Consider the following 23,178-nt stretch of genomic DNA (forward strand, 5'->3'; position numbering starts at 1 on the left):
AAATGTTTAATAATGTATATTGAAAGTATGGTGTTCAAGATTATTGCACTTATAGAGTCTATGTATGTATGTATGTATGTATGTATGTGTATTGGCTAAAAAACTCAAATTGTTTCCCGAATTTAGTGCAAGAATGTTTATATTAAAAGTGCACGCCACACCCCATTTAAAGAGTTCACCCTCTTTTCCTCCAAAAATTGAATACGCGTTTGTATTCCTTTGTAGTATCTTGCTTGTGTTCACAACGATGGCTGCTGGCCTACGTTGGCTGGCTCGGGTGTATCATGCTATACGCCGCCCGTGCCAACCTCAGCGTCGGCATCGTGTGCATGGTCAACGACACCGACACCAATTCCACGTCGTCGACAGCGGAGGTACAGTTTCCAACCACCTCATTACCATCGCAATGTTACGTATCTTCAAATGTCAAAAGTGGCTGATCATGTATCTCTTCGTATCCTGCTAAGACGTGGCTCGATCTTCACACTATCAACCTCCGGTTTCATTATCCAGGATCAGCAGGCTTTGAGAAACCTTGAAATCGCTTGGTCGTGATATATTTCAGACCTTTTCAGACTGGGCCATCCGTGTGCCCGCTTCCTTACTGACTAGCTCTCATTGAGTAAAAAACAGAAGTTATCGTTCTTGAAGTGTACCAATCCTTCAAACAATCTACTTACGCTCTTAAATTAAGTCTATCTTAAAAAGTTATCCGAAAAGGTACATATTTAGCACCATTCCAAGTGCTGCTTAATCCCCCAAACGAGACTGACATCATCTTGCTATTTGTTTTAGCATGAATGGGCTTTTCTACACATAAGTCATATGCCGATAGTTGTAAATGGTGTCGTGTGTAGAATGCGAGTTCCACTGTGACGTAATTAAATCACGTGTTACTTTATGTCTTCCAGCCTTGCTTATCGCTCGATGGCTTCCTCTAAGTGTCCTAACTCGTCTAAGTATTGCATCAATCTTATATATGTGAATCATACATGTTAACATTCCACTATCTATTCAAATACTTGCGTTATATTTCCAGCATGCCGAGTTTAACTGGTCCAAGGGAGAGCAGTCTGGAATCCTCAGCTCGTTTTTCTACGGCTACATATTGACACAGATTCCCGCGGGAATACTGGCGACTAGATATGGCGGGAAGTACGTAATGTTTATCGGGATGCTGATTGGCTCGATCGTTACACTGCTTCTACCAATCGGCGCCCGGACTTCCATCTACCTGGTGTATGTGCTGCGCGTGATTCTTGGAGTGTGCCAGGTAGAGATGACTACCAAGCTGAAAATTTACATGCCATATACTTTGTAATTTGCATGTTAGTTTTCCATTATCGCAATTATTGCCGAGAATGACAAATTCACTGATGGAATGGTGCAAAGCGATATCCAAAACAATTATTTCAGTTATAATGAGGCTTGAACAACAAACCAGTCGAACAATTCAATCAGTGTTACTCTTAACCAGCGCTGAAGCACATGACAAGATGCTTGTCCAATGAAAGATGTTTGTTTGATGACCTTCGGTATATTTCTCTTCAGAACGTGATACCGCATGTGGTGTCATCCAAAAGACAATATATCACTTTTGTTGACATTACGTTTACTGCACTCTCCCCAGGGAGTCTTGTTTCCATCTCTACAATACCTTTGGGGCCGATGGGCGCCGCCATTAGAGAGGACAAAACTCACTGCTGTCTGTTATTCAGGTAAATCGGATTTGAAGGTTTATATTTCTGATGAAATCTTTTTCACAGATTTTATGCGCATCTCTATAGAACCATTATAGAAAGGACATTGTCGTGTTGTCGCCTGTGCAAACCCAAGCCCAAACCAAAGCGCAACATCGTTCATCTGACCCGTCTTGCGAGGTTTACAAATAAAAACTTCAATAATGGGTCAAATCAGTGGCAGCAGCAACGAGTAACAGGTGCACGGCGTACAACTGCCGCTTGGTATCTCAGTGGGTGAGATCTCGTCACTTCCCGTGAGATTCCGTCAAGATGACGGCTCATCCGGACACGTGACCGGACGTGCCGCCATCTTGTCGTGGGGGCACTTCTGGTTCCGGTTCATGAACCAAGACCGGAAGGCCCGCCATCTTGGAAACAGACCCCAAAGTGACCCTGTCCACAACTAATTCATGGATACAAGGACAGATAACTCTGGTACAAAACCAATTGCCGCCGCCCAAAGGCTGTATAAATCTGAACACAAAAGCACATCACTTTTACCAAAAAGTTAATCATTTGCAGCAACTGACTGTTATTACAGACTTATTTACAAAATATTTCCACCGCCAATGAAATTACTTACGTACAACATCTATCAGCGAATCGAAGTAAATGTTGTGATGATTTGTCAGTTCGGTTCACTTCCAATGTATATGCATGAAAAGTCACTGAGAAATGATGTTTGTAAAAAGAATTGCTTGAATAGTTTTATAATTGCCAATCTTGAAATCAAGTTTGTTTATGGACTGACTGAAATTTTTGCCACAGATAGAAGAGGAAGCCTTTTGGTCATTATTGTAATATTGTTATTAATTTCCTACATTCCAGGAACTCAGTTTGGTAGCATAGCAACGTTCGCTATATCGGGGTTCATGTGCATATATGGCTTCGATAATGGATGGGGATCCATCTTCTATGTTACAGGTAATTAAGATATACACAATCCGATTCTTAAGTGGAAATATTCATTCACAATTCAACCGATTATTCTTCACATACAACTTGTTTTAAGTGTGTTCCTCATATCCGTCCTTGTTATAACGGATAATCAATTTTGTTCGTGAAACATACTTTGTACTGTAGATATGACCACAATAACTATTTAATGACAGTATTAACTTAGGTACCTACCAAAGAATAAGCTGATGCCCTGTGATATTACTGGAATATTGTTCAAAGCATGGTAAAACCAAGCTCACTGGCTGACTGACTCACTTATTTACACAAAAAAGTGTCAGGCATCATAAATGTACTCCTAATTATGCCTACTAATATATTTTTGTTTTGGGCATACAATCCGTATGTAGGGCCTTCACATTTGCCAAGAGGAAGCAAGGAAATTGTTCAATCTTTGCAATCAATAAATTTTATCTCCTCAGAACTAGTTTGATATCACCCAACAACATTGTTTATTTCCCGTCAACAGGTGGAATATCGTTGTTATGGTGCGGGCTGTGGTATATAACGGTCGCCAGCACACCGGCTCAACACCCTCGTATCACCAAGAGAGAGAGGAACTATATCATCACAAGTATAGGGGAAAAACAACAGGTATCGTCCTTTTATATCTACATGATTTAAATGTGTAATATATTTTTTTAAAGACACAAATTCAATACTACTAAATGTGATTCATAACCTAATGGTCGAAGCCTTTCCTTGTCACACGGAAGAATCGGGTTCATTCTCCAAATGGGTACAAGTTTTCAAGCCCTTTCTGTGTGTCCCCAGCTGTGATATAGCAGTGGTATCACTAGAAACGGCGTAAACATAACTCATTACGTTACTACACAAGATATCCATCCATTTAATGTGTTTGTTTTATTATTATACTTGTGTTTTTCATTTCCCCCATAAGTTAGACTCACATTGAGTCACAGAAATAAGGTAATCGCATCATAAAAATATATATGTGACCTACCAGCAGAAAAAAGACATAATGGGTGCTAGGATACAATTGTGTTGTGACGTCATTAAGAAACACCTCCGTAAGTATAGCCATGTGTGCAGAATGTACAAACATATCTTATTTCTCTCTCGTTTCTTCGTAATGTAATATAAACATTATTTCAAAACATTTCAGCATACATGTCTTCGTTCAATAAATCTAACATTACATCTGAAAAAAAACATATATTACATAAACAGTCTTGAAGATTTTGCAGTAAATCGAGTCCAAATGTTTGATGCTATGTATCTCTGTAATAAAAATAAATGTGAAATGTATTTTTGTGTTCCTAAGATACTGTAGTTTTAAAATATAATGAGAAGTCTAATTGTGACTGTTCACCCATAGGTCCCTTATCTCAAGGTTTACATATGTCAACAAAATTCAAATGGAGCCAAGCACACTGCCTTGGTGCTGAGGCAAAAAGGACCTGCTAAATCATTCCAGACTTTTTAGATTATATTCCCTTGTTAATGCACGTTCTGATACACGTTTAACTGTGTCTTCTCTAACTGTGTCCTTACTAAACATTCTCTTTGGGACTGGTCATTTATTCTACCTCCACGTACGGTTTACATTTATAAGTATTAACTGTGAATTGAACCATTGTGATGACGTCAAGCGATTATTGTTGCAGCTGATTCTGTAATGGAGAAATCACGAGTATATGTTGATTCCGGGAGTAGAATAATTGGTCCCCGATGAGGCAAGTTGATTCTACTTTCGAAATCAACAGAATCGAGGCCTCTCTAAAACATAAACCATTTTATGGCTGATTCTGTAATGGAGAAATCATGAGTATATGTTGATTCCGGGAGTTTTATGTTGATATATTATTTCTCTATAAGTTTGCAGAATACCTTATATTTGCGTCTCAGTTCTACTTGACTTGGAATCAATTGCAACAACAATAGCATGACGTCATCATGATGGTTTAAAAGCCAGGAATTCGCTGGCCATTCTGAAAGTGCATTTCAAAACAAGTACAACTGAAGCAACTATAGGTCATTATGCAAAATTATAGAGAAATCATTTATCAACCATACCGATTTAATTCGAAAAAATCACACGGACCCGTTGATTCTGGAAGTAGAATCAACTCACCCATTCGGAGCTCGTTCATTTTCCCCCGGAATCAACAGATTGGAGTGATGTCTTTATTAGTTAACACATGACATATTAACGTTGTTATCTAGACGTTCTCGACCCCATGGGCCGCCCTGCTGAAGTCACCGGCGCTGTGGGCGTGTCTAACTGCACAAGTGTGTTCTAACTGGATAACATATACACTACTGACCAACATACCAACATTCCTTAAAGAAGTGCTGGATTTCAACATAGCAGAGGTGCGTATGTAAATACGTTCGACTAATTGGTATTTCGATACAGATGGACTAGAAACAAATAAAAAATTTAAAATGATTGTTTTGGTACAATAGGTATTGAACATGAGATAAAGCTTCAACCTTAAGAAAACCTTATTTTTTGTTCTGAATTCCGACCGGCTGAGGGCGCTGGGGAAGCCTAGTGGTTAAAGTGTTCACTTGTCACAGGAAGACCCGGGGTCGATTCTCCACTCGGATAGAAAGTTGACCCGATATTGAACGAAAAGGCTGAAACGAGATATAACTGTCACGCAGTCACTCACTTTTAATGTTAGTTTTAATATAATCAGCGTTGCTATATGTGTGCAATGTGTCCATCGTGGATATTTTTGTAAATGTATGTAAATGGATTGATTTTCTTCAAAAGAACGGCTTGCTGTCGTCCATTCCCTACGTGAGCCAGGCCGTGTCCGGAATGTTGTCTGGACAGGTGGCCGACTACATTCGGTCAAGGAATTGCCTCAGCACAACGGCCACACGGAGGATCTTCCAGATCATCGGTCTGTACCAGTAGATAACTTTACATCCTTGCAAGGTTAAACCAGATTTACAGATCGTCGCAAAATTTCAGTCAATCGCTGGACGTAATTCTTTAATAGTGCAGGTGGTTGAGATGAGGACACTATTAACATGGAGAAAACCGATAAAGTTTTACACATGTTTTAACACTTGCATTGAGTACTGATAGTTCATTTTTGCAAATTTTATTTTGTGATTTATTTGAACATTATCGGGTCATGTGTACTGTTCTTCCCTATTGCATTTATTTTGATCAATGACTTTTAACAATAATATTATTCACATTAGACTTCTACTTAGAATAGGTCCTCAGCAACCTATGCTAGTGGCAGGAGACGATAGATCGCGTTGTGAGGCTCTGTCCCTTTGTAGATTGCGTGTCATCGTACCGGACGGCGTGGGTTTTATTCTGAATATGAGTAAAGTGAAGCCCCAAATTATTCTCGCCGTGATTACTCTAAAATGTTGTTACAAATGACCTGTGTTTCACAGAGCTTGTGATTAGTTCACTATTCCACTGGTCAAGCACACTTAAGGTAGTGTGAGCGGGAGGCATGCGAATTGTAGTCCAAATGAGATGTTGGCAAGATGATATGTATGCAAAATGAAATGAAGGCAAAATAAGGTGTGGGCAAATGCGATGAAGGCAAAATGATGAAAGGGATAGGGAAATGTACGCAAAATTTAGGAAGGTAAAGTGAAATGAAGGCAAAATGAGTGGACGGCAAAGTGAATGCAGGCAAAATGAGTGGATAGCAAAGTGAAATATTGTCAATATGGGGGGATGACAAAGTGAAATGTAGGCAACATGAGCGGAAGGCAAAGTGAAATGTGGCAACATCATCGGAAGGCAAAATGAAATGTTGGCAAAATGAGCGGAAGGCAAAGTAGAATGTTGGCAAAATGAGCGGAAGGCAAAGTGAAATGTAGGAAACATGAGCGGAGGGCAAAGTGAAATGTGGCAACATCACCGGAAGGCAAAATGAAATGTAGGCAAAATGAGCGGAAGGCAAAGTGAAATGTAGGCAACATGAGTGGAAGGCAAAGTGAAATGTGGCAACATCATCGGAAGGCAAAATGAAATGTTGGCAAAATGAGGGGATGACAAAGTGAAATGTAGGCAACGTGAGCGGAAGGCAAAGTGAAATGTGGCAACATCATCGGAAGGCAAAATGAAATGTAGGCAAAATGACTTGACGGCAAAGTGAATGCAGGCAAAATGAGTGGATAGCAAAATGAAATATTGTCAAAATGAGGGGATGACAAAGTGAAATGTAGGCAACATGAGTGGAAGGCTAAGTGAAATGTGGCAACATCATCGGAAGGCAAAGTGAAATGTTGGCAAAATGAGCGGAAGGCAAAGTGAAATGTAGGCAAAATGAGTGGAAGGCAAACTAAAATGTTGGCAAAATGAGCGGAAGGCATACTGAAATGTGTCAACATCATCGGAAGGCAAAAGGAAATGTTGGCAAAATGATTGGAAGGCAAAGTGAAATGTTAGCAAAAATGCGATTTATAGAAAGCGAGATATAGGGAATATGAGCTGCAGACAATGTTGCACTGCTCATGTTTGTCTACCAAATCTATCATTTTATATCACAAATTAGGTTTTATTTCAGCCTTCGTGGGGGCAGGTACGTGTCTGATCGGGACAGGGTTTGTGAACGTGGAGAACCGCTACGTCGCTGTAGTTTTGTTGACGATAGCCATGTGGTTTGTTGGGATGGCATCTGCTGGCTACATTGTCAACACTGTCGACTTCGCTCCAAGGTAGGGTTTCTTTATCTTGTTAATTCATGATGGGGAAATTAAGTTTTTGATGTGTTTCATCTTGTTTTAAAAAATGTGTCGGATGGTTATACAAAAGATGTTATCATCGTTAAGACTATAGATCATGAGATGTCAATTTTTCAACTCTTTGGTTGGCCTTGTTTATCTGCTGTGGTGTCACTGAATACTGATGTAGATATGTCACTGATATGAGATCATACAGTGTACTGATATACAGAGTGCAGATATAAGTATATTGATATACAGTTTGCGGTTATACAGTGTACTGATATATAGTCTTCGGATATAAGTATATTGATATACAGTTTGCGGTTGTACAGTGTACTGATATACAGTGTGCGGATATAAGTATATTGATATACAGTTTGCGGTTGTACAGTGTACTGATATACAGTGTGCGGATATAAGTATATTGATATACAGTTTGCGGTTATACAGTGTACTGATATACAGTGTGCGGATATAAGTATATTGATATACAGTTTGCGGTTATTCAGTGTACTGATATACAGTGTGCGGATATAAGTATATTGATATACAGTTTGCGGTTGTACAGTGTACTGATATACAGTCTGTGGATATAAGTATATTGATATACAGTTTGCGGTTATACAGTGTACTGATATACAGTATGCGGATATAAGTATATTGATATACAGTTTGCGGTTGTACAGTGTACTGATATACAGTAGATTTTCAGTAGTTAAATTACCAACAAAGACACAGTGTTTCAACCATATTGTTGGTGTACTCTGTCGGCGTAGTAACGGAATATGGGTCAAATAGGCGTAACCATGGTTACTCATTCCACCATGGACAGCTGTGAAATTCCGTGATATATTCATACATATTTATTTTTTTGACTGAGTGAAATGATGTCGTTTTATCACATTTTGGGTATGTTTGTTATTTAACACCTCTCTGAGCAATATTTCACGTACATCAGAGCGTCATTCCTTACATAGTTCATGTTTGTGTATATGGGTATCTGTGTCTCAATGTCGACATTCATGTTGCAGATACGCTGGTATACTGTTCGGTATTTGTAACGCTGCTGGGACGGTCCCGGGGATGGTGGCGCCTCTCCTAGCCGGTGTCCTCACCCCAAACGTAAGTAGAAGAGTTGTCATCAGTCTAGGTTTGGTATATTATGTTTAACGTTGCACTCGGCCATTATAGCTATACGACGGCGGTCTGTAACCAAGGCAACGAACCTTACCACCCGATCCATTAAGTCGCCTCCTACGACATAGGACCAATTCTAACGGGGAATTCCCACGGCGAGGTCATCATTTCATATACGGGATTGTTTCTTATGATGTAATGTCACTTGTAACGAAAGGTGGTGCCTCAATGAATCTGCTTGTAGTCGGTTCCCGCATTCATACTTATTTGGATTTTCTTCAGCTGTTTAACCCCACACTCAAGCTACTTATGACCACACTCGAATGATCTACCCACGTCTACTGTTTGTGGCTTACCTTTTACATTAAGATGACATTCCTCAATATGACTGAATACTGTTATACGGCGTTAACCCAACTCTTTTGAGTGGACGCAGGAATCGGTGCCCACACTATCGATCACTGTTTTGTCTGTTCCTGACTAAATGTTGCCAACCTTTAATAATAATAATAATAATAATAATAATAATAATAATAATAATAATAATAATAATAGTGGCCATTTGATATTCTGGGAGGGGTGTTTATCTGGGATTTTCTTTCAGCTACAGCCCACCACCACCGCTACCAAATGGTCGGCATCCTACTATTAACTCAGTTAGCTATCTGACTGGTGTAGCCTAGGTGGTAAAACGTTCACCCGAAGACACGAGTTCGATTCCCCATACAATGTCAAAAGCCAATTTTCTTGTTCCGTACACTGTTGAAATATTGCTTACCGCGGCGTTACACTATTTTCACTCACACACACTCTGCCTCTCCCCACAGAAAACCCAGGAAGAATGGCGGAACGTGTTCTACGTGTGTGCGGGATTCTGTGCCCTGGGTAGTTTGGTGTTCGGCACCCAGGCCCGGGGGGAGCTGCAGCCCTGGGCCGTGGACCAGGTGGAGGTAGACGTGGGGGAAGGGCAGGAGGTCCCCGACGTGGCAGACAGAGCTCTGGATACCAAGGACACTTTTGACAAGAAGGCAACTACAGATACGTCAACTCATCTGTAACAGCTTTCAGCCTAACAGTATACCACAAACATCGGATACAGTGAACCTCCATTGGCCGTATCATTGATACAGAACATATGTTAACCAGACAATTTTACAGGGAATAAATTCCAAAAAACGTTCTGTGCAAGTGGACCCTGGAATTGAAACCACCACATAAAACACCATGACCTTCATTGATAGGTGTTATATTGTTAAGCAGGAAAGTATATCTAATGAACATGTAAAGTTAACATGTTGAAAATATTGGGCCCACATAGGAAGAACGTGAATCCAAATGAAAATGATATCTTTCTATGTACCAAGGCACGACTTGGAGATTAATAAACACGAAGTTTTATCTTCACCAAAAACATTTTTTTTCACATTTCTTACACAACTATTTTCTTATGCATACACAAACGCCCCCACATCGACCTCCAGACGTAGATAACTTTACGGCAGCTAAAGAATACCAATTATGATCAGACATATGTTGATGTATCAGTACATGGATGAACAGAGTGATTGGACACATAATATTATATTAGTACATGGACGAACAGAGTATTATTTGACACATAATACTATATTAGTACATGGACGAACAGAGTGATTAGACACATAATATTATATTAGTACATGGACAAACAGAGTGATTAGACACATACTATTATAATAGTACATGGACGAACAGAGTGATTAGACACATAATATTATATTAATACATGGACGAACAGAGTGATTGGACACATAATATTATATTAGTACATGGACAAACAGAGTGATTAGACACATAATATTATATTAGTACATGGACAAACAGAGTGATTAGACACATAATATTATAATAGTACATGGACGAACAGAGTGTTATTTGACACATAATACTATATTAGTACATGGGTGAACAGAGTGATTGGACACATAATATTATATTAGTACATGGACGAACAGAGTGATTAGACACATACTATTATATTAGTACATGGACGAACAGAGTGATTTGACGCATTATACTATATTAGTACATGGGGGAACAGTGATTAGACACATAGTACTATATTAGTACATGGACGGACAGAGTGATTAGACACATAATACTATATTTGTACATTGGTATACAGTATGATAAGACATATATTTATGTATTTTAGATGTAGGTACAGAGTGATCAGACATATATTTGGCTTTGCTGGGATGTTAGTGAAAAACAAATTGCCCCAGATAATTCTTGATAAAAGCAATTATGCAGATTGTTGAAAAAACGTTTGTCTGCCCGAACTTTACATTGTTGCAATCATTAACAGAAATCTGCAATGTGCAGACTGAGACACATTGAACATACTGGCTACCTCTTTCAATAGCCTCTGCCAACAGCCCTTAGACGTTCATCACATTGTTGACGACACATGCCCCATCTTATCACAAATACTGCATTACAGCAAGAGTGGAGAGTTCACATGTTACTGTGGATAAAACATGACGCCCAAACCCACATGGTATTTCATGTTCCACGTGCAATGTTTCGGGGGTGTTGGAGCGTTAGGTCTTGGTTCTGAAACCCTTCCATCTCTGGCAGTCATATTTCAAAGCTGAACTTTGTTCTGGCGACTGATCATTATCATATATATTTCAAAGACCCTCATCTTGTTTTGGAGAGTATCATTATGTTGCCAACATTATTTATCCGGGAAGGGGCATTTCTGGATAAGTGGGGTCCGGATTAACAAATTGCACTTAATGCAGGAAGTGTTAAGCTCTGTTGGCAACAAGTCACACCATGCCATTGATTCCAGAATTACTCGATTAACGATAAATTAAACTGCCGGGCAAAAGAAAGCATTCACTTGAAAATTGGATTTTCACATTTTAGCCACCATCAAACATGGGTGTATACTTTCTTTTGCGGTCTGTGTTTACTTGTTTATCAGATGCAAAGGATAAATAATAAAAATATTGAGTTACTGGAATATCGTCTTCATTATTTTATATGGGCCGCCTTACTCTGAAAATGTCCACAGGCTAATCGTGTATCTGCTTCAGTGTATGATCGCAAACACCATTCATTTTTTTGTATCTAGAGATGGTGAGATGCAGGCGGACTTTGTCTGTTCTCAGCACGGGGACTCGCAGTGACCAGGCCAATATTGGCCACATGCATGTACATGATACGTGAATATATACAACATGTCGAGTTCGGAGAAGCCAGCATCGAGAGATGAGAAATCCCCTGTAGCATTCTCATGTAGGTATAACATGCTCATTGTTATGACAAACGCAATGCTTTCGTCTTGTTTTCAGATGAAATGTTTAATAATGTATGTTCAAGATTATTGCACTTATAGAGGTGTGTGTGCGTGCGTGCGTGCGTGCGTGCGTGCGTGCGTGCGTATGGTGTATGGTTGTATGCACTAGTAATAAATTGTAAACGACCACCATAACTCCCATACAGGCGTCGGGGCGGTCGGGTTGGCTCATGGTTAAAGCGTTCGATCGTCACGGCGAAGACCCGGCTTCGAATCCCGACATGGGTACAATGTGTAAACCCCATTTCTGGTGTCAACCGCCGTGATATTGCGGGAATATTGCTAAAAGCGGCGTAAAACCATACTCACTCACTCACCCATACAGGCGTCTGATCGTGTAGTTACAATGTGATTATAATTATGATTATTGGTATAAGCGTCGTCAAGTAATGAAGAACGCATTATGCTATTGCTATAACACAACAGTAAGTGTAATTACCCTTCTGGTGAACAATATCCATACACTAGGGTGATAAAAGCGACAAACCACTTTCCCAAACATTAAAATCCCGACTACGTCATAAGCATATGTTTACTAATCACTATCAAATAGCGATCATTCCAGGTGTTCACGAAAAGGTGAGCGTATCCTGCCCCACTGGAAGGCACTCGTCACAAATACATGCAAAGGCAACACATATGTTAACCTGAAAAAAATGTTACATATGGTTTAAGTCAGAGTAGGGAATTGCATCGGATATAACTTTGTTACTTAGTAAGTGACATAAAACAAATTTATCATTAATATTTTATACCCGCATCCAGACAGGTGCGTACCCTCCCCATTTTGAAGCACTCAAATCATGTTGACATATGCAAAACATTAAGGTCGGTGGGGCAGCCTCGTGGTTCAAGCGCTCTCGTCTCGCCTAAGGAACGGGCTCGATTAACCACATATGTAAAACCCAGCCGTGATGTTACTGGAGTATTGCTAAATGCTTCTTCACAAAACATAACACTGAATCCTTTGGTGACATTGAATATTATTAACAATATATTGGCTAACAAACTCAAATTGTTTCCCGAATTTAGTGCAAGAATATTTATATTATAATGCACGCCACACCCCTTTTAAAGAAAGTGTTCACCCTCTTTCCTTCCAAAAATTGAATACGCGTTTGTATTCCTTTGTAGTATCTTGCTTGTGTTCACAACGATGGCTGCTGGCCTACGTTGGCTGGTTCGGATGTATCATGCTATACGCCGCCCGTGCCAACCTCAGCGTCGCCATCGTGTGCATGGTCAACGACACCGACATCAATTCCACGTCGTCGATATCAGAGGTACAGTTTCCAACCACCTCATTTTCATCGCAATGTTACGTATCGTGGTCAAACGTGGCTGATCTTGTATCTCTTCCTATCTTGCTAAGACGTGGCTACGCGTTCATAGTATCAGTCTCCGGTTTCATTTCTCTGGATTGGCAGGCTTTGAGAAACTTTGAAATCGCTTTGTCGTGATATATTTCTGGTATGCCCAAAAGGACGCATCACTGCACGGCGAATTGCAGCTCTCTTGACGAATCGGCCATCCGTGTCCCCGGTTGCCTACAATCTAGCTCTCATTGAGTAAGAAACAGAAGTTATCGTTCTTGAAGTGTAAAAATCCTTCAATCAATCTAATTACGCTCTTAATCTAAGCCTGTCTTAAAAAGTTATCACGGGAAACTGTGTATTCAGTAAAGGTACACATTGAGCACCCATTCCAATAATTAAATCACGTGTTACTTCATGTCTTCCAGCCTTGCTTATCGCACGATGGCTTCCTTTAAGTGTCCTACCTCGTCTTAGTATCGCTTCAATTTTATATAATTGAATCACAAATGTTAACATGCCACTATTTATTCAAATACTTGCACGTTATATTTCCAGCATGCCGAGTTCTACTGGTCCAAGGGAGAGCAATCTGGAATCCTCAGCTCGTATTTCTACGGCTACGTGTTGACACAGATTCCCGCGGGAATACTGGCGACTAGATATGGCGGGAAGTACGTCATGTTTATTGGGATGCTGATTGGCTCGATCGTTTCACTGCTTCTACCAATCGGCGCCCGGACTTCCATCTACCTGGTGTATGTGCTGCGCGTGATTCTTGGAGTGTGCCAGGTAGAGATGATTGTCAAGCTGAAAATTTACATGCCATATAGTTTGTAATTTGCATGTTAGTTTTCCATTATCGCAATTATTGCCGAGAATGACAAATTCACTGATGGAATGGTGCAGAGCGATATCCAAAACAATTATTTCAGTTATAATGAGGCTTGAACAACAAACCAGTCGAACAATTCAATCAGTGTTACTCTTAACCAGCGCTGAAGCACATGGCAAGATGCTTGTCCAATGAAAGATCGTCGTTTGATGACCTTCGGTGTATTTCTCTTCAGAACGCGAAACTGCATGTCATGTCATCCACAAGATGACATCACTTTATCATCACATATATCACTTTTGTTGACATAACGTTTCACTGTACTCTCCCCAGGGAGTCCTGTTTCCATCTCTACAATCCCTTTGGGGCCGATGGGCGCCGCCATTAGAGAGGACAAAACTCACTGCTGTCTGTTATTCAGGTAAATCGGATTTGAAGGTTTACATTTCTGATGAAATCTTTTTCACAGATTTTATGCGCACATCTATAGAACCATTATAGAAAGGATATTGCCGTGTTGTCGCCTGTGCAAACCAAAGCCCAAACCAAAGAGCAACATCGTTCATCTGACCCGTGTTCGAGGTTTACAAATAAAAACTTCAATAATGGGTCAAATCAGTGGCAGCAACAACGAGTAACAGGTTCACGGCGGACAACTGCGGCTTGGTATCTCAGTGGGTGAGATCTCGTAACTTCCGGTGAGACCCCGTCAAGATGACGGCTCATCCGGACACATGACCGGACGTGCCGCCATCTTGCCGTGGTGGCACTTCCGGTTCCGGTGTATCCCAGCTTGAACCAGGACTTGAAGTGCCGCCATCTTGGAAAAAGACCCCATTCTGACCCATTCGTCACCACTCGCCCCTTTCCGCAGCCTGCAAGGAGACACGTACCCCTATAGATGAATGTTATGTGCGAAAATACGACAAACCATTCAGAATGCGCGTATGATTTCAAGTTCTTCGTCAAAGAATTCCTCAGAAAAAATGTTTGATTTTACATATGTCTTGCATCTTAAAATATACCCAAGACACAGTTAAATGTGTTCAATCATACTTATAATTCCGCATGTCCAAATGTGCTTTAAATTGCATCTATTTTTTTTATAATATATGTGAACCATTACGCAACGAGTTGACAATTGTTTTAGGTATGCCCGTTTGCGCAAAGACGCTAAGTGGGACACGGGTCGCAATTTGGCTGGTTTGGGAATAACACGATTTGGTCACGAATGCATAGTGACCCTGTACACTACTCATTCATGGATACAAGGACGGACAACTCTAGTACCAAACCACTTGCCGCCGCCCAAACGCTGTATAAATCTGAACACAACAGCATTTCTCTTTTACCAACAAGTCAATCATTTGCAGCTACTGACTGTTATTACAGACTTATTTACAAAATATTTCCACCGCCAATGAAATTACTTACATCCACCACCTGTCAACGAATCGAAGTAAATGTTGTGATGATTTGTCAGTTCGGTTCACTTCCAATGTATATGCATGAAAAGTCACTGAGATATGATGTTTGTAAAAATAATTGCTTGAATAGTTTTATTATTACCAATCTTGAAATCTAGCTTGTTTATGGACTGATTGGAATATTTGCCACAGATAGAAGTGGAAGCCTTTTTGTCATTATTGTAATATTGTTGTTAATATTCTACATTCCAGGAACTCAGTTTGGTAGCATAGCAACGTTTGCTATATCGGGGTTCATGTGCATATATGGCTTTGATAATGGATGGGGATCCATCTTCTATGTTACAGGTAATTCAGATATACATATTCCGAGTCGAAAGTGGAAACATTCATTCACAATTCAACCGATTATTCCTTATATGTTATTTGTTAGAAACGATTATTCCTTACATACAACTTGTTATAACCGAGTGTTCCTCATATCCGTCCTTGTTATAACCGATAATCAATTTTGTTGGTGAGACATACTTTGTACTGTAGATATGACCACAATAAATATTTAATGACAGTACTAATTAAGGTACCACAGAATAAGCTGATGCGCTGTGATATTACTGGAATATTGTTCAAAGTATGGTTGAACCAAGCTCACTGACTGACTGACTCACCCATTTACACATAAATGATGATGTCTCCGGCATCAAAAAGGTTCTCCTAAGTATGCCTAGTGATATATTTTTGTTTTTCGACATACAATCCGTATGAAGGGCCTTCACATTTGCCAAGAGGAAGCAAGGAAATTGTTCAATCTTTGCAATCAATAAATTTTATCTCCTCAGAACTAGTTGATATCACCCACTTTGGAACAACATTGTTTATCTCCTACTTACAGGTGGTATATCGTTGTTATGGTGCGGGCTGTGGTATTTTACGGTCGCCAGCACACCGGCTCAGCACCCTCGTATCACGGAGAGAGAGAGGAACTATATCATCACCAGTATCGGGGAAAAACAACAGGTATCGTCCTTTTATGTCTACATGATTTAAATGTGTTACATATTCTTATAAAGATACAACTTAAATACTACTAAATGTGATTCATAACCTAATGGTCGAAGCCTTTCCTTGTCACACGGAAGAATCGGGTTCATTCTCCAAATGGGTACAAGTTTTCAAGCCCTTTCTGTGTGTCCCCAGCTGTGATATAGCAGTGGTTTCACTAGAAACGGCGAAAACATAACTCATTACGTTACTACACAAGATATCCATCCATTTAATGTGTTTGTTGTATTATTATACTTGTGGTCTCCCCCCCCCCCCCCCCCCCCCCCCATAAATTAAGGCTAACAATGAGTAATCTCATTATAAAAATAAATATATATGTGACCCACCAGGAGAAAAGGGACATTATGGTGTTAGGATACAATTGTATTGTGACGTCATTAAGAAACACCTCCGTAAATATCGCCATGTACAAAAATATCTTATTTTTCTCTCGTTTGTTCGTAATGCAATAAAAACATTATTTCAAAACATTTCAGCATACATGTCAACGTTCAACTAATCTAACATTACTTAAAAAATGCAATTATTACATAAACAGCTATAAGTCTGAATATTTTGCAGTAAAACGAGTCCAAATGTTTGATGTTATGTACCTCTGTAATAAAGATAAATGTGAATTGTATTTTTGTGTTCCTAAGATACTGTAGTTTTAAAATATAATGAGAAGTCTATTTGTGATTGTTCACCCATAAGGTCCCTTATCTCATAGTTGGTCACATATGTCAACAAAATAAAAAACAAAATTCAAATGGAGCCAAGGACACTGCCTTGGGGCTGAGGCAAAAAAGACCTGCTAAATCATTCCAGATTTTTTAGATTAGATTCCCTTTTTAATGCACGTTCTGATACACGTTTTCACTGTGTCTTCTCTAACTGTATCCTTACTAAACATTCTCTTTGGGACTGGTCATTTATTCTACCTCCACGTACGGTTCACATTTATAAGAATTAACTGTGAATTAAACCATTGTGATGACTTCATGCGATTATTGTTGCAGCTGATTCTGTAATGGAGAAATCATGAGTACATGTTGATTCCGGAAGTAGAATAGTTGGTCCCCGATGAGGCAAGTTGATTCTACTTTGAAATCAACAGAATCGAGGCCTCTCTAAAACATAAACCATTTTATGGTTGGTGTATAATTTCTCTATAAGTTTGCAGAATACCTTATATTTGCGTCAGCTCTACTTGACTTGGAATTAATTGCAACGACAATAGCATGACGTCATCATAATCGTTTAAGATCCAGGAATTCGCTGGCCATTCTGAAAGTGCATTTCAAAACAAGTACAACTGAAGCAACTATAGATCATTATGCAAAATTATAGAGAAATCATTATCAACCATAACGATATAATTCGAAAAAATCACACGGACCCGTTGGTTCTGGAAGTAGGATCAACTCACCTTTTGGGAGCTATTCCCCCGGAATCAACAGATTGGAGTGATGTCTCTATAAGTAAACACATGACATATTAACGTTGTTATCTAGACGTTCTCGACCCCATGGGCCGCCTTGCTGAAGTCACCGGCGCTGTGGGCATGTCTAACTGCACAAGTGTGTTCTAACTGGATAACATATACACTACTGACCAACATACCAACATTCCTTAAAGAAGTGCTGGATTTCGACATAGCCGAGGTGCGTATGTAATCACGTTCGACTAAATGGTATTTCGATACAGGTGGACTAGAAACAAATAATATTTTTAAAATGATTGTTTTGCTACATCAGGTATTGAACATGAGATAAAACTTCAACCTTAAGAAAACCTTATTTGTTGTTCTGAATTCATACCGGCTGAGGGCGCTGGAGAAGCCTCTAGTGGTTAAAGTGTTTGTTTGTTGTTTAACGCCGCACTCAGCACTATTCCAGCTATATGACGGCGGTCTGTACAATAATCGAGTCTGGACCAGACAATCCAGTAATTGACATCATGAGTATCGATCCACGCAATTGGGATCAATCAAGTCAGCGAGCCTGAGCACCCGATCTCGTTATTCGCCTTTTACGACAATCTTAGTCGACTTTTACGGCAAGTATGGGTTGTGCAAGACCTATTCTACCCCGGAATCATCACGGGTCTAAAGTGTTCGCTTGTCACAGGAAGACCCAGGGTCGATTTTCCACTCGTATACAAAGTCGACCCGTCAATGAACGAAAAGGCTTCAACGAGATATAATTGTCATACAGTCACTCACTTTTAATGTTAGTTTTAAAATAATCAGCGTTGCTATATGTGTGCAATGTGTCCATCATGGATATTTTTGTAAATGTATTTAAATCGATTGATTTTCTTCAAAAGAACGGCTTGCTGTCGTCCATTCCCTACGTGAGCCAGGCCGTGTCCGGAATGTTGTCTGGTCAAGTGGCCGACTACATCCGGTCAAGGAAATACCTCAGCACAACGGCCACACGGAGGATCTTCCAGATCATCGGTCTGTAGATAACTTTACATCCTTGCAAGGTTAAACCAGGTATACGGATCGACGCAAAATTTCAGTCATTCGCTGGACGTAATTCTTTAATAGTGCAGGTGGTTGAGGACACTATTAGCATGGAGAAAACCGACAAAGTTTTACACATATTTTAACACTTACATTGAGTACTGCAAATTTTATTTTGTGATTTATTTTATCATAATCGGGTCATGTGTACTGTTCTCCCCCATTGCATTTATTTTGATCAATGACTTAATACAATATTTATTCACATTAGACTACTACTTAGAATAGGTCCCCAGCAACCTATGCTAGTGGCAGGAGACGATAGATCGCGTTGTGAGGCTCGGTCCCTTTGTAGATTGCGTGTCATCGTGCTGGACGGCGTGGGTTTTATTCTGAATATGAGTAAAGTGAAGCTCCAAATTATTCTCGCCGTGATTACTCTAAAATGTTGTTACAAATGACCTGTGTCTCACAGAGCTTGTGATTAGTTCACTATTTCACTGGTCAAGCACACTTAAGGTAATGTGAGCGGGAGGCATGCGAATTGTAGTCCAAATGAGATGTTGGCAAGATGATATGTATACAATATGAAATGAAGGCAAAATAAGGTGTGAGCAAACGAGATGAAGGCCAAGTGAAATGTTATCAAAATGAGCGGAAGGCGAAATGTAATCTAGTCTTAATGAGATGTGGGCAAAATGAGAGAAAACAGAGTGACATGTCGGCAATATGAGTGGACGGCAAAGTGAAATGTAGGCAAAATGAGTGGACGGCTAAGTGAAATGTAGGCAAAATGAGTGGACGGCAAAGTGAAATGTTGGCAAAATGATTGGACGGCAAAGTGAAATGTAGGCAAAATGAGTGGACGGCAAAGTGCAATGTAGGCAAAATGATTGGACGGCAAAGTGCAATGTAGGCATAATGAGTGGACGGCTAAGTTAAATGTTGGCAAAATGATTGGACGGCAAAGTGAAATGTAGGCAAAATGAGTGGACGGCAAAGTGAAATGTAGGCAAAATGATTGGACGGCAAAGTGCAATGTAGGCATAATGAGTGGACGGCTAAGTGAAATGTTGGCAAAATGATTGGACGGCAAAGTGAAATGTAGGCAAAATGAGTGGACGGCAAAGTGAAATGTAGCGAAAATGAGTGGACGGCTAAGTGAAATGTAGGCAAAATGAGTGGACGGCAAAGTGAAATGTAGGCAAAATGAGTGGACGGCAAAGTGAAATGTAGGCAAAATGATTGGACGGAAAAGTGAAATGTAGGCAAAATGAGTGGACGGAAAAGTGAAATGTAGGCAAAATGAGTGGACGGCAAAGTGAAATGTAGGCACAATGAGTGGACGGCAAAGTGAAATGTAGGCAAAATGAGGGAAAGACAAAGAAACATGTATTACAAAATTAGGTTTTATTTCAGCCTTCGTGGGGGCAGGTGCGTGTCTGATCGGGACAGGGTTTGTGAGCGTGGAGAACCGCTATGTCGCTGTAGTTTTGTTAACGATAGCCATGTGGTTTGTTGGGATGGGATCTGCTGGCTACACTGTCAACACTGTCGACTTCGCTCCAAGGTAGGGTTACTTCATCTTTTTAATTCAAGATGGGAAATTCAGTTTTTAATGTGTTGTTCCATCTTGTTTTTAAAAATGTGTCGGATGCTTATACAAAAGATATTATCATCGTTAAGACTATAGATCATGAGATGTCAATTTTTCAACTCTTTGGTTGGCCTTGTTTATCTGCGTTGGTGTCACTGAATACTGATGTAGATATGTCACTGATATGAGATCATACAGTGTACCGATATACAGTGTGCGGATATAAGTATATTGATATACAGTTTGCGGTTATACAGTGTGCGGATATAAGTATATTGATATACAGTTTGCGGTTGTACAGTGTACTGATATACAGTGTGCGGATATTCAGAATAATGATATTACGTTTACGGATATGCAGTAGTTAAATTATCAACATAGACATAGTGTGTCAACCAAATTGTTGGTGTACCCTGTAACGGAATATGGCTCAAATAGGCATAACCATGGTTACTCATTCCCCATGGACAGCTGTGAAATTCCGTGATATATTCAAAAATATATTCTTTTCACTGAATGAAATGATGTCGTTTTATCACTTTCTGGGAATGTTTGTTATCTAACACCTCTCTGAGCAATATACACGTATATCAGAGCGTCATTTCCTCACATAGTTCATGTTCGTTTATATGGGTATCTGTGTCTCAATGTCGACATTCATGTTGCAGATACGCTGGTATACTGTTCGGTATTTGTAACGCTGCTGCGACGGTCCCGGGGATGGTGTCACCTCTCCTAGCCGGTGCCCTCACCCCAAACGTAAGTAGAAGAGTCGTTATCGGTTAAGTTCTTTGTTTGTTTTGTTCAACGTTGCTCTCAGCTTTCACAGCCACACGACAGCGGTCTGTAACCAAGGCAACAAACATAACCACCCGATCCATTAAGTCGCCTCGTACGACATAGGACAAATTCTAACGCGGAATTCCAACAGTAACGTCATTATTCATATACGGGATTGTTTCTTATGATGTAATGTCACTTGTAACGATTGGTGGCGACTCAATGAATCTGCTTGTAGTCGGTTCCCGCATTCATACTTATTTGGATTTTCTTCAGCTGTTTAACCCCACACTCAAGCTACTTATGACCACACTCGAATGATCTACCCACGTCTACTGTTTGTGGCTTACCTTTTACATTAAGATGACATTCCTCAATATGACTGAATACTGTTATACGGCGTTAACCCAACTCTTTCACGTGGACGCTTGAATCGGTGCTCACACTCTATCGATCACTGTTTTGTCAGTTCCTGACTAAATGTTGCCAACCTTTAATAATGATAATATCGGCCATTTGATATTCTGGGAGGGGTGTGTATCTGGGATTTTCTTTTAGCTACAGCCCACCACCACCATAATATGAAATGGTCGGCCCCCTACTATTCACTCCGTTAGCTATCTGACTGGTGTAGCCTAGTTGGTAAAACGTTCACCCGAAGACCAGAGTTCGATTCCCCATACGATGTCAAAAGCCCCTTTTCTGGTTCCGTACACTGTTGAAATATTGCTTACCGCGGCGTTACACTATTTTCACTCACACACACTCTGCCTCTCCCCACAGAAGACCCAGGAAGAATGGCGGAACGTGTTCTACGTGTGTGCGGGATTCTGTGTCCTGGGTAGTTTGGTGTTCGGCACCCAGGCCCGCGGGGAGCTGCAGCCCTGGGCCATGGACAAGGTTGAGGCAGACGTGGGGGAAGGGCAGGACGTCCCCGACGTGTCAGACAGAGCTCTGGATACCAAGGAAACTTTTGACAAGAAGGCAATTACAGATACGTCAAATCAACTGTAACAGTTTTCAGCCTAACAGAATACCACATACATCGGATACAGTGAACCTCCTTTTAGCCGTATCATTGATACAGATCATATGTTAACCAGACATTTTTACAGGGAATGAATTCCGAAAGACGTTCTGTGCAAGTGGAACCTGGAATTGAAACCACCACATAAAACACCATGACATTCATTGATAGGTGTAATATTGTTAAGCAGAAAAGTATATCTAATGAACATGTAAAGTTAACATGTTGAAAATATCGGGCCCAAATAGAAAGAACGTGAATCCAAATGAAAATAATATCTTTCAATGTACCAAATCACGACTTGGAGATTAATAAAGTCGAAGTCGAAGTATTATCTTCACCAAAACAATTGTTTTCCACATTTCTTACACAATTCTTTTCTTATGCATACACATATGCCCCCACATCGACGTCCAAACGTAGATAACTTTACGGCAGCTAAAGAAAACAAATTATGATCAGACATATGTTGATGTATTAGTACATGGATGAACAGAGTGATTAGACACATAATATTATATTACACTGCAAACACGAAAACGTCGTTTTTTTCCGTATATGGTCATTGGACGGAAAAACGACGTTATTTGGACGTTTTCAAACCATCGTTTTTCCGTCCAAATAACGTCGTTATTTGACATCGGAATTTACTGGGAGAGAACGATACCGTTAAGCTCCTCCCTTTCTTGATTGACATTGTCGATCAAGCAACAGCGTCTACCGGTATTTCTACTTCTCAGATTTCATTGGTCAGTCCTCGCGTGTTAGATTACAGGCCCGCGTTTGACGCTGCACTCGAAGCGCTAAGCGGAAGTACTGAAATCAATCG

The 23,178-nt window shown here is 40.1% G+C and overlaps 2 protein-coding genes across 2 annotated transcripts; both read left to right on the forward strand.

The window, feature by feature from the left end:
- Positions 1 to 284: 284 nt before the first annotated feature.
- LOC125378855 (uncharacterized transporter slc-17.2-like) lies at positions 285 to 9,923 on the forward strand. The gene is made up of 10 exons (XM_048394831.1): positions 285 to 374; positions 1,040 to 1,273; positions 1,631 to 1,718; positions 2,571 to 2,666; positions 3,169 to 3,293; positions 4,887 to 5,036; positions 5,443 to 5,575; positions 7,214 to 7,364; positions 8,405 to 8,495; positions 9,338 to 9,923. The coding sequence occupies exons 1-10, from the start codon at positions 285 to 287 to the stop codon at positions 9,566 to 9,568; spliced, it is 1,389 nt and encodes a 462-aa protein (XP_048250788.1). The 3' UTR covers positions 9,569 to 9,923.
- A 1,720-nt stretch (positions 9,924 to 11,643) lies between these two features.
- On the forward strand, positions 11,644 to 22,650 carry LOC124124329 (uncharacterized transporter slc-17.2-like). The gene is made up of 11 exons (XM_046487468.2): positions 11,644 to 11,795; positions 12,991 to 13,139; positions 13,728 to 13,961; positions 14,338 to 14,425; positions 15,684 to 15,779; positions 16,324 to 16,448; positions 17,990 to 18,139; positions 18,804 to 18,936; positions 20,365 to 20,515; positions 21,211 to 21,301; positions 22,106 to 22,650. Exons 1-11 carry the CDS (start codon positions 11,738 to 11,740, stop codon positions 22,334 to 22,336), a joined length of 1,506 nt encoding a protein of 501 aa, XP_046343424.2. The 5' UTR covers positions 11,644 to 11,737; the 3' UTR covers positions 22,337 to 22,650.
- The last annotated feature ends 528 nt before the right edge of the window (positions 22,651 to 23,178 follow it).

Source organism: Haliotis rufescens, unplaced genomic scaffold, assembly GCF_023055435.1.
Source record: "Haliotis rufescens isolate VD_foot unplaced genomic scaffold, xgHalRufe1.0.p SCAF_13, whole genome shotgun sequence".
Classification (NCBI taxonomy): Eukaryota; Metazoa; Mollusca; class Gastropoda; order Lepetellida; family Haliotidae; genus Haliotis; species Haliotis rufescens.